Source organism: Falco cherrug, chromosome 8, assembly GCF_023634085.1.
Source record: "Falco cherrug isolate bFalChe1 chromosome 8, bFalChe1.pri, whole genome shotgun sequence".
Taxonomy (NCBI): domain Eukaryota; kingdom Metazoa; phylum Chordata; class Aves; order Falconiformes; family Falconidae; genus Falco; species Falco cherrug.
The window spans coordinates 22,945,558-22,958,856 of NC_073704.1; the positions used below are offsets into that span (position 1 = coordinate 22,945,558).

General features: G+C 35.3%; 1 protein-coding gene across 1 annotated transcript in view; it reads right to left on the bottom strand.

The window, feature by feature from the left end:
* SCN2A (sodium voltage-gated channel alpha subunit 2) overlaps positions 1-13,299 on the bottom strand; it is an 80,891-nt gene that overhangs the window by 3,534 nt on the left and 64,058 nt on the right. Inside the window, exons 19-26 of the mRNA XM_014282933.3 lie at positions 13,055-13,209; positions 12,236-12,409; positions 9,973-10,095; positions 4,879-5,160; positions 4,306-4,359; positions 3,118-3,255; positions 2,267-2,371; positions 974-1,244 (exon numbers count right to left, since the gene is read on the bottom strand). Coding sequence (XP_014138408.2) covers positions 974-1,244; positions 2,267-2,371; positions 3,118-3,255; positions 4,306-4,359; positions 4,879-5,160; positions 9,973-10,095; positions 12,236-12,409; positions 13,055-13,209 — 1,302 coding nt within the window. The remainder of the gene's footprint in view (positions 1-973; positions 1,245-2,266; positions 2,372-3,117; positions 3,256-4,305; positions 4,360-4,878; positions 5,161-9,972; positions 10,096-12,235; positions 12,410-13,054; positions 13,210-13,299) is intronic.

The window sequence follows — 13,299 nt, forward strand, 5'->3', positions numbered from 1 at the left end:
AAATTCTGATGTAATTTACAGCATAATGAAAAACTGCATCAATGACATTTCTAAGTATTAATTGTATGACTACATAAATGTGCAGATAGATGCAGAAACATATAAAATTTAGGACAAACTGATAACTAGTGTATGTAGACTAGCAAATGCTGAGACCAGAAGAACAGCTTTCTGTTTAACTGTAAGAAATATAATCTCAGTTAATCTAAGGAAAGATCATATTTACAGTAGTATTAAAATGCTGTGTAATCAAGTTATGGTATTCAAAGAAAATATGTAAGTTTGAAGAGAACTGCAACTTCTTAATCACACATGAAATAATGGACCACAAGTTTAGTATTAATGAAAAATCCAAACAAAAATGGCAAAACAAATTTGTATATAAGGAGCTCTGAGAAATTAAAATGACAGAAATTTTACTCAAGTTCTTTTAGGCTCTGTGCTATAGATAAAGCAAAGATTAGTGGAGCCATGTATTTATTACCACTTCTGCTTCAGCTCTGCTTCTCCAGTTGCTCACTCTAGCTCACACCTAAAACCTCTCAGAATCAAACAAAACTGAAGCAATCTAAGGGTTTACCCTGCTGTCTGGGGTGCTTGCATGCGAGCCTAACAGTCCCGCACAGATTTTGCTCTTGGATTTTGGATTGATGGACTCTTTTCCTGCACTTGCCACCATCAGTTTATATCAAAATTGACTTTCATGTGTGAGTTTGTTTCTATGCTGAGGAATTTCTACAGAACTCAGAACAAAGATCTAATTTCAGGTCCTAGAGAAATGAAAACCTATTGCTAAAAAGTTTCTTACTATACTGATCCATTATTTTATGGATAATATGAAATCAGAAGAAAGAAAAATTATGGTCAGACTTCCTAGTGACAATGTCGAACCAAAACAGAAATAGACTTTACATGCCAAAAATGTTTCAATTTTCACAGATTTAGTGATTTCATAAAAATGAATTTCTCTTACCTACTATAGAGAGAATCACAACCACAAAATCAAAAATATTCCAGCCTATAGTGAAGTAGTAATGGCGAAGTGAAATTAATTTCAGGACACATTCTCCAGTGAAAAGTACAATAAATACCAGGTTAATCCAATATAAAATGTTTTCCATGTCTTCACTCTGATCATCTGTTTCTACCATCATTGTGACCATGTTAAGGCAGATAAGTATCATGATACTGATATCAAATGCTTGTTTTGTTACAAAATCAAAGACCATGCCTTGGAATTTGTTCTGGGGGGGAGAAAAAATAAGATCCATTACGATATGCATTGGGTAAAATTTCTCTTTCAAAATCACTACAAATTATTTATATCTAATATGAAAGGGATTTCATGTCTTCCATGAATTCCTCCATTTGCATGAATTTTCCAGTTTGTATATGCATTTATATTTAATTTCTGTTTACAGCTACTGTGTTTATAAGCATCAAAAGATGGTTTCAAAATATGCACGCTACTTTTTTTTAAAGTTGCAAGGAGATTTTGCCACCCTGAACCAGTTAATTGTAACCTCTTGTGACACAGATTATTAACTGATGCCTAGCTTGGCAAAATTTGGATATAAGTAAGTAACGGGGTGATGTAAGCAGGCTGGGAATTAATAGCGCTTCATTTGATAGAAAACTTCACACTCTTCATGTCACCAAAATAACTTTTAGAACAATATCTTCCATTGCTCAGCTATAGAAAAATTTACTGATGGCTGGACTGGCCACTTAGCAGGTTACACAGTCCAAAGCAGAACTGCAGAGCTGGAATCGCTCTCTGCCCCAGCCAGACTCTGCTCTGCAGTGCTAGGGTAGCCCTGCTCCAGACCACAAGCATTGTATGGGTTGTGCAACAGGAATGTGAGGGGCAAAAGGACTGTTTTTCAAACAATGATAAGGTACCTTGCCCCCATACAGCAGTTTCAGAGTCTTCCTCAATGACTGAAAAAGCCTGTGCCCTAAGACTTTCATGTGTTTTGACAAATGCACTGCCAGATTTTATTGTTCTAGTCAAACCAGCATTTTGAAAAAATGCCACATAAAATGTCATTGCCACCAACAGAGAGAAAGGGGGGGGTGGAGCAAAAAAGGCAAAGAGTCCTCCAAATTCAGACTGGAAAAGAGAAAAAATAGGATTTCAGATGAGAAAGGCTTTTCTGATGTCACTTGGGTTTTTAGCTTACAACTTAATTCAGGCTGAGGCATAACTGAAACAAACCTGTTTTTAAAGAAATGTAAAAATAACATAAAATATTTTTATTCTTACTGCTGGTCGAGGTATAGGTTTTTGTGGTTTCTTTGAACCCAGTTTTTTCATTGCATTGTAGTATTTCTTCTGTTCTTCTGTCATAAAAATGTCTTGACCTCCAAAGTAAACCAAAGAGACAAAAACTGGTGACAACCACATATCTCTACCGATTACTTATAAATAAAGATACTGAACAGTAATAATCACTAGTGTTCGCATTCTCATCTGTGAGAAAAGTTAGGACAGACATAAAATGACCCTTTTATTGTGATTATTAGCACTTTGTTAACAGAAGAATTGCTTTACATATTCCACTCTTAATGACTGGGAAGTTTTTTGAGAGGCCCTTGAATGTGCATTGTTTGTGGTAGACCTCTGCTCTTCTTTGGGGAGAGGGCTCGTACAGAGGAAGGAGAGGTGCTTTATCTTTCTTCTACTAAATTCCATCAGTTATTACAGAGGCACAAACTAATAAAATATTCCAATCCCCTTCTCTTTTTTTTTTTTTTTCCTCTAGTCTAAATTTTGGCCAAATACCAAAGGAGAATTAGAAGGTATCCAGATGCTGATATTTCAGAACCTCTTCTTTCCCTTTTTATGAGTCTATTACAGACTTCAGCCCCAAATCCACATCTTTACAAAGATTACTATTTCATTAACCATGGACAGACATATGTTGTCACTTGTCCATCAAACCCTCATCAAGCAAAATCATATGCTTTAATAATGTAAACTATTTAATATGCAGAACACATAGTAATTTATCATAAAGTAGAAAAATAATATTTTAGAAATAAAGTTATTTTCTGTCAACCAAAAATAAGCATTTTTTTTTAGCTTTCTTTCCAGAATAATCATGAAGTACTTATCTTCTTTTTCTGCTGGTTGAAATTGTCTATGATGACACCAATGAAAAGGTTCAAAGTAAAGAATGATCCAAAGATGATAAAGATGACAAAGTAAAGATACATGTACAGGTTATCTTCATACTTAGGCTGATCCAAAACCTGCAAAAAAGGCATAGAAACTAAGCCTTAGTTTAACTGTGAGCAGAGAATCAAAAATCTGCTGAATAGAATTTAGGGCTCTGTCACTCTGATCTTTGCTTCTTATGGTCAAGTTCCCACATATCCATTCCACTGATCTTCAGTCTATGAAGTTACATTCTTGACAGAGAGCTTTGCTATCAAACCTCATATTACATTTAAGAAAATGTAACTGGCCTACATGAGCGTAGAATAAATACTGAAGACACAACTGGTTTAAACTAGTATAGTATCATCTGTCTGTGTCTACAGACAACCAGAAACACCAGTGTGTGAAGCTGCAAAATTTTCTGTGTATCTCGTGAGAGGCCTCTGATGTGGGCTTGTGGAGCTTTCACTACTATAGGCACTTAGGAAACTGTGCTGGATTATGGAAGAGAAGCATCCAAGCTGTCTTTAGAGTAAGCACATGTGCTATACTACAACAGGCCTCCCGCTGTGAGTGTAGCTTACCAAAAAAAGCTGGAGTCCTACCAGTACAGTTTATTCAGTCATCTACTTAGAACTAGAGGACAAGTTGCACCAAGGGAGCAAGGGGAAGGCAAAATGGTAAGAAAAGGCACAGGCCGACTTAAGAATAGGAACTGTTCCCTGAAGAAAGGAGTCAGGCAACTTGGACAGCAGAGTGGAAGTCTCAACTTTAAAACAAGATCAGTATTACAAAAAATATCTGTAATCTGTGTATTGGTGCCTCTTTCTAAATGCAAATAATGCCTCAGCGCACATAATGAGAGGAGGAAAAGGCATTTCATGGAAATAGTGGAATCTGCTGTGGAACAGAGGAATTTTGGTCCAACTGCACCATACAGAACATGGAATCCTTTAGGACTGCTCCTCTGCTTTCTTTGTCTCGTATTTTTCCTATGGTTTCCATTTTCTTTAACTACAAACCCATAATAACTCCTTGTTCTCTCACTGTTACTGTTATTCCTGAAAGATGTTAAAAAATTACATTGTTAAATCTTGGAGCTCTTACAGTCAAAACAAATGGAGTCAAGGGGCTATACTTACATTACGAGAATCCACAGCCGCATACATGATATCCATCCATCCTTTAAATGTAGCCTATAAAGAGAACACTGGTGTTTACCTCATGCTTTTTCTGGAAAACAGCTTGTCAGAAACATGTTTAAGAGCTGAAGACCAAGTGTCCTTAGTGCTTATCATAAACACCACCACAGAGAAATGTTAATACGTAACTCTTGCCTTCTATTCTATGTTTTATTCATATATGAGAGTTGCAAGCAAATTCCAATATCTGACTATAGAGGACACAACATCTATTAAGAACTTTTATCCATTATGAGTTATATCCGATACAAAAGTTATTTTCTGTGTATGAGCAAAGTAGGTGTACTTGATACAGATTCAATGCAGCTAGGGCGAATTAGGTTTGAATTATGTATTTTTTCTCATAGTCAGCATAGCCTATATGCTTCATATTATTTCTGTAGAGCCATGGATTTATCCCACATTTTGTAATTCCAAACCAAGAAGAAACAAAATTTCTAAATGAAAAATTACTTTTTACTGTAACAACTGATATACAGAAAGATAAACAGAAATTAAGGAGTGGTGACTTACCACTTGAAGCAGAGAAAGATAACCAAGGCCTACATTGTCAAAGTTAACCTTCACATTCTTCCATCGGGCAGTTTCGTTGTTTTTTATGAGCTCCTCACATTGACTATAGTTGTTGATTTGGCTGATATCAAATCTCTCATCAGTTGTAGTGTTAACACAGTAGTAAAATTTTCCAGCAAATAGATTTACTCCCATGATACTGAAGATCAGCCAGAATATAAGGCAAACAAGAAGCACGTTCATAATGGATGGAATCGCTCCTAACAGGGCATTCACAACCACCTAGTATATAGATGAAACCAAAGAGAAAGAGTGTAAGAACACAGGCACCAGTATGTTACAAATATTTCATCAGCCTTTCTTAAACACTCTATTTTAACTCTAATATCAGTGTTACTTTTTTTTAATTGTTGAGAGTAAGAAGTGAGAAAAGCAGTATAGAGGAAAGATAAAACATCAACATATTTAGGAGGAAAAACATACAAACAGTAGCTTTAAAGAATGGGAAAAAGAAGAACAAACAGGTAACGAGCTAAAAAAAAGCCAAACAGAAAAAAAATCTGCATTTGTTAATTAATTCTTTTTTGAATATTTACTTAATGTATGTCTGCCAAATTATCTTCATAATATTTCTAATGACTGATTGCATCAAACACAATAAATCTTTTTTTATTACATGCTTGCTAGATAAAGATTCAAAATCAATGTTGCTGAGCAAATCTTTAATTGAAAGTAATTTTAAGAGTTCTTTTAAATAAAAGAAAACTCAGGGATGTACGCATATTCATTCGGATGGTTCTACATAAAATCAGAAAAAGACATGTTCAAACCAGGAAGCCAGCTGAGTGTCTGAGCACAGAAAAGCTGGTAGCATTCAGACAAGTGGCAGATAAGACTTGAAAAAAGAAGAGACTTGATTTAATTCCCAAATTATTTTTTGGGAAAATCAGGTTTCAGGAAAGAAAACTATGAAAATGAGTTTATGTATGATGACAAGCAATGATTAAAAACATGCCAGAATAAAAATAAAATGGTGAAGAAAAATTAGGGAGAAAGTAGGTCCATTATGAATGAGAATTATTTCTTTAATGATAGAATTGATGAACTCCTAAACTAGTTAACTCCTATTTTAAATGTGTTTGTAAGTAAGTCTAAAATAGAGAACTTAATAACTATGGATCACCACTGCCAGTTTTGCCAAAACAACCAAATCAGGTCCTTATACCCTAATGAAGATTTTGTTTTAAAAATGCAGGACATTAGGTATTACATAGAAAAGATTATTTATAATTCATTTACTTTATATGATGTAGGTGCTAGAGCAGATCCTCTAGCACACTGTGCTATTTGTTTCTACTTGAAATACAAATATGTAGATTAAGCCTGAAAAATATTTTGGCATTACACTTACATCTACAATTAATATGTTCCATAAATCAATTACTTGTAAAATTAGTCATCTAGGTAGGTCACCTGTCATTCGTTGCCATTTTACAGAATAGAAAATAAGCCCTTTCAATGTTAGAGTAGGTGATGAACCACCACCATGTATAGCATATAGTAGACTTAGGCTGATGTAAAGGAGAAATACTTGCAACTTGCAGGGCTCCATTCCTGCCAAAACAATACCTCTTTTGGATGATACATACTTTGGAAAATATTCGAGATCCTATAGGACTTCAATGAAATTGTCATTATGTTAAATTTAGGAGCTGGACCAACTTAGGTTCCTTTCAATGTAAATTACTCTATGACTTTATAAAAGCACAGAATGGTGGATGAAGTCCAAAGCTTCCATGTTTGTTTGGTTTTTTGCCACGTGTTTTAAATCACATGTTGTAATACATGTTTATTTCTAATGGGGAAATTGAAAAAAAAGAGAGCAAATTAGTTTCTTACTCATACTAAAAATCTCCTTAGCAATACCTACCAAAAATCAATAAGCAAAAGTAATACAGCATTTTATGACTCAACAGCTGGGCACAGAGGATTCCCAGACTACCGGATAAATCCCTTGTGACTATTTCAACAGTGCTGACTTATGTTGACAGACGTGTACTCTCAGCTTTCTCTACGACATGACTGTGAAACATGATGAGGAGTAGTTTGACATAAACAAACAAATAGTTTAATAATAATGCTGAATTAGTTTAAATTGGAAATCCATGAACCCACTGATTTTAGTGGGAAGTTTGACTGGAATAATAAATTGTGACATCATTTTTTTCCAGTTTGGGAATATTTTCCAAATATATGTGCTGTTATTTTTACATTATTTTTATTTAAAGTTATCTCAATTCTTCTACTTAAAAATATAAGCAGATTTCTTAAACATAATAATATAATCCATCAGGAATAATTATTGAGATATAAAAGGACAGTTAATGAAGTGAAAATATTTGTCCTCGAGCTTTCAGTCTCATTACACCCGAGAACTGTGTTCCTCTTTCTGCTACAGCTGCAGGTCCAGTCATGTTCTTCTTTCTGTAATTGCTGGATTTCTACAGCTGACCTACTTTCTCTGTTTTTAATCTGATTCCTGAAGCTATAGCAGAACCAGCTTGTAATATGAACCAATTGAAGACACTCAAAATGTACTGTTGAGCATTACTGAAAACACTGATCCAGACACCTCCTAGCCTCCATTGGTAGCAGGAGTGTGAGAAAACAGGCCAAGGCCTGAGAGAAGTTAAAGCAGGGAAAGCGTTAGAAAGACATTAAAAGTGTTCTTTACTGGTTAAAATAAAGGTAGTATGTGCCTAGCACCATACAGCAGTGAGTGACATTGCTTGGGACAGAGCATAGACAGATTAATTATACTCCCACAGGCTACTGCCATGAAATCCCAAGTGCAAATTAAAATGTATTTCTCCTAGCAATACTAGTGGTGGGAAGATGCAGGGGAAACACCATGTTTTCCATAGGGGCGATGTTTTCTATTAATTATTAGTTCGGGCAGGTGCAAGCCCTGATCCTAGAGAACAGTATGGTGGATTAAAATTTTTAGATGTGTAGAATGGAATTTCTTGCTTGTATGTAGGAAATATAATGCTCACTAGAAGCAATTTTAAGTGCTTATGCAAATATGTGCACCATACTATATTGTCATATTTTCAGTCCACAGATGTGAAACACCAATGATATTACTATGTTATGAACAGACATCTTCAATTTCCATGTATCAGACCTTAAAATCTTCTCATATTAATTTCTTCACCAGCTTGAGCTACTCTACCTTTAAAGACATTAAGCCTGAAATTATTTACTTTAAATAAGGCAAAATTCATTATATCCATAGGAAAATGTCAATGGTTGATTGCCTAATAAAAACATAGGTTGCATTTCTAGTCTGAACTTAACTGACTTCATCCACTATTTTTTATTTTAACTTTTTTTTTGATTGTAACTTTTGCTAAAGTCATAAATCTCCTCCTTATCTGTGTATTTTTACTGTATTTTACAGTTAGCAGATCAGTATAAAATTAATAGGTAGTTTATACCAACAGGAAAGTTACGGGATTGACAATTTCCCATTAACATTCTTGACAAAGTGATTGTTTCTTCCTTGCCACATTAAGCAACTGTGCATATAAAAAGTGACATATTTTGTCTTTGGCTCATTTTCCCTCATCATTCTCATAGAAAAACAACAGCTAATGTGGTTTTTTAGTGAGATATTACTGATGTTTTAGATAGGCCTTATATCGAATATAAACATCCCAAATTTTAAAATTTGCTTCAGCAAAGTTCCAGAAACCTGCTGGAGGCAAGGAAGTGGTATTTTCTATTTGAATTTATAACCTTTCATCAAATCCTGTTTCCTTTCTAGTTGAAGTCTTTTACTTGCCACACACAGAGCATCCCATTTTCTTCAGAAGCTCACCAATTTGTAGATGACTTATAAATTTGCTAAGCAGCTTATAACCTGTGGTGCTAAAGATCAGTGACTGCACAGGGAGCTCCCACAAGGACCCCTTTTAGTTAGCAATAGGGTTTCAGCTCAGGTGCACCTGCTGATCAGATCTGTGGCAATATGTCCAAGGCAGACAGATAGACTCTGAAGGTGTAAATCAGACATCTCCTTGTGGCTGGAGCTAGAAATATCTACCATCTCTAGTTGTTAACTACTCCCCCTAAGAGACCCTTCTAGAGCTTTCATGTCACAGCAGAACACATAAGGTCTTTGTCCATTCAGTGCACTAAAGAAGTGATCTAAACTAATCAATTTCACATTGCACTGGAATAGACATGAGAGTGCCCAGCTGGGCGGCTGAGGGTCTCAGCTGCAGTAACTGGTATGGCGATACCAGTTGGGGATAACAGCTGGAGACAGTAATTCTTCAAATATACCCAACTCTGTCAGCAAAAGTCTTCTGATATGTTTTCAGGATGCTCAGTGCTCTCTAGATTAAAATCAACATTTTAAAATCAACATGGAAAGCAGCAAGCAACCAATTTAGGCCAGAAATCATAAAACCAGCTCCATCTTTGGTATACTAGAAAAGTTGTCTTAAATAGAATGCAATAGCTCTAATCTGAAAGAAAGAAGGTATTTTAACACTGCCAATTTACTTATTGACATAGGAATTCATCACAAAACTTTTAAATTGTAACAGAAATTTCCAATCAATATTTACAGAACAGTAAGTTAAAATATATTGATAGACTACACGTGGTATTCTATACTAGTGTGCAATACTTATGTGCATACATATGTGTGTACATGTGCACACACTATTGTTAAGAAGTATTGTTTTTTCAAAACTTTTCTGACTACAGCAGCATTTTTTTATATGGGATAAATCCAGTTTTGTAGTAACATTGTATAGATCCATGCAGCTGATAAATCCTTCGGCCCTCCAGGAAAATATGAAATAGGGTGAAAGGCCAAGGAGCCTAAATAAGTGTAACAATGTGTGCGATAACACATGAATTCATATAAGCAGATGAAGACTTTTGCTTATATGTTAGTGACAAATGTAAAATATATAGGATGATAGTGTAGCATTTCTGCATGGATTTGCCGTTGATTATTCTGCATGCATTTTTTCTGTGTATGCATGCATTATTTCCGATTCTTTCATTTTGTCTTACCCTCATCCCTTCAAATCGCGACAAGGCTCTTAGAGGTCTCAAAGCTCTTAGTGTCCTAAGGGATTTAATCGCACCAAGTTCTGAGTAGCCCAAGGCATTAGCTGTTAAGCTAACCAAAGAGACCTACACAAAAACAGAAAGGCAATATTGCTCATTCATCTTGTATATCCTTTCAATACAAATGGTGGGAATGATGTGCCCTGAACTTCTCAAGCAGATTCAAGGCTGGACCTCTTTCTCCAGGAAACCCTCTATAATGCAGAAAGATCTTTCAAGTCAGACAAAGTAGAATAGGAGTATATTCTAGGTACCTGTTGGTGAAATCATGTTGGTAGAATGGTATAAAAATGCCTTTTAAATTCACATAAACTGGTCAACATTTGGTGGTATTTAAAGAAAAATGAAGTCACACGCAAAAAGAAAAATCCCAAAAGTTGGGTGAATTGGAATGATCAGTTTAGGTTAGGACTTCCCATGATATCTTCAGAACCTGATGGGAATGTAAAAGCTCTCAAAAAACACAGCCAGACCTGGCCTTCAGTCAAATGTAACTTTCTAGTCTCCAGAAAATCTTATTCAACAGCCACAGCTACCAGTGGTGTTCAGATTTAACCAGACTAATCAACACTGATATCCAACTGTTTGTTAGACAATGGTAGAAGCTTCACTGTTAGGCATAACCACACTTCATTCATTCCCTGTGACTCCTTCAACCACTTCATCAATTCTGGCTTGCATAACGCTGGTCTGGTCTGCAGGCAGATGAGTAAATAAACTAGAATAGCTGTAAAATAAATAATACAATTATCCTTCATCAATAATCCTTAGAAATATATTTATAGTAAACCATTGGGAAGGAGTGGCTCTAGTAAAGAAAAAAAACATCCAACAATCTTCTGTTTCTTTCCATTTAATGACCTTCCCTTACATCATTCCTGTTCTCTTTTAGTTCTTTCATTTCCAAATTAATCTTTTTTCTTTGTTCCATCCTCTGATTAAAGACTAAAAAACATGCTTCAGAGATTAATTTTTTCCATGAAAAAAAATGCACCAGCGTTAGGTTGCCATGAAAAACTAATGAAGTTATTTATAAAGTTCACAAAAGTAACTAAACACAGACTATCAAATAAGAATTAAATATTTGTTGATAAATACTATAAACATATAATGACAGTGTAAAGTATTGTTCACGGTGTCTCTGTAAAGCTCTGGTTATATGCATAGTAATTGACACATCTGATGATTGAGCCAAATATTTTACATTGGTACAGACTCAATCACAGGATACTAAGTGTGCATAGAGTCGTGTTTTATCATAGGGTTTGCAATGCTGGTATGGATGTAAAAGTTATAATGTTTTCCAAGCTCTGTGTAGTAAAAACTTCATGGTCTATCATATCATAGTTTTAAGGAGATACAGTGTGATTTCTATAGAATTCTGCTGCTTTTCGGAATGAACAAACAAGTGATTCAAAACAGATTCTTACCTTGCATTCCATGGGAATTACATAGGTGCATTTGAGAGACAGCCTATTAGCACAGACAGATGCAGTAAGGCTATTGGGGATGGAAGGGAAATGAACATCTCCTATATGGTTAAAGATCTGCAGACTTCCATTTATGCTGCCCAGTACTGTGCATACATTGGTGAGCATGTATACTTGAAATTACAATGCACTTCTCATTAGGTCTCCTTCAGGCATAGTGTATCTCCTCCTTGGTGGTGCAGCCTTTTGAAAACCATTTGAGAACGCATTCTAAGGGAGCTCATCTACAGTTCTCCAAGTGTCTCTCTAAGATCACCCACGTGATGCAGTGAAAAGTGCAAGAGTACAATGGAATTGAGAGTTCCTACCAGTATTTTCCTTCCGTACTACATAGAGTAAGTGACAGGACACTTACAGTATTTGATCAGAATGTTAGAAACCTTTAAAGAAATTGCTCTGAAATAATTAAGCTCCATATACAGCAAAAACTGAAGAGGATGAACAGCATCCTTTCCACGCCGTGAAAAAAAAAAAAAAGTGAAAAGCATCATGTCAATAAAGCATTACAACTTGACCAAACTAGAGAACATCAACAAACCTTCTCTGGAGTGATAAGTATATCTAAATATTTTTTTCTTTTCTGAACAGAATTGTAAACTGTACCACAGCAACAGTTTTAAAATAAAGTTTCCATTGAATAGAACAGAAAGCTTACCCTGAAAACAATATTCTGATTTTTAGAGCTTGTTGTACAGGACATGAAAAAGAATACATACATCAACAATCAGGAAGTCCAGCCAGCACCACGCATTAGTGAAATAGGTTTGAAAGCCATAAGCCACCCATTTTAAAAGCATTTCCAGAATGAAGATATAAGTAAAAACTTTGTCAGCGTATTCCAGCATGGTCTTGATAGTTTTACGTTGTTCTATGTATATATCTTCAAATGCCTGTGAAAAAGATTTTTGAAGGTATCATTAAATGTTGTCACAGTTTGCAGTGTGGTATATAGTAGCCAAGAAAGATTTTGAATAACAAAGATTAATAACTCCTTTTCAAAAGAAAATGTCTACACTGACAGTGAATCACTCTGCGTTGACTCAAGTGTAGCAAGTACGCTGTATTTTGCTCCTGCTATGAGGAACTAATTACCTCGGTACTTAGCGCACCTGATTTAACATCAGTCTGGTAAAATACCTGAGGGAATCACATTGGCACCTTACATCTCAGTTTCACAATTCAAGCTGCTGTTGATAAGTTCCTAGTTCAACTGTGGTTTATTTTAAATGCGTATAAGGCAAAAAAAAGCTATTATCATCAGTATGAAACCATGTGAATACCAGTCTGATATAACCAATTTCTTATTTCCATTAACACTACATTTTGAACTTGCCAAACAATTTGTTGCATAGCCTGTGAGCACTCTTAGGTATCCTACAATACATGCTCAATGCTTGTTGATATATATATGTTGATATTAGAACATTTATGAATTGAATATCAAGTTCTGATGTTTTATGTGCAGCTTTATAATTAACTGTAATTCTAATTGCCTGCTGCTTAAAATAGATACAATAGTTCCACACTGAATTTACCAGAGCACCACTGCTGAGAAGAATCATGAAGACAATGAAGGTCTCAAACCAGTTGTGTTCAACAATCTTGTAGCAGGTTTTCCGCAGATTCCACCAGATTTTCCCTTTCCCATCTTCTACACTGACTTGACAGCACTTGAATCTCCGCACGCAGCCTAAATGCAATAATAGATTTTGAGATGTTAGTATAAGGTAAATATTTATTAGGAATCACAATGAGTGGAAGTAATCTGGCTTATTTCAGT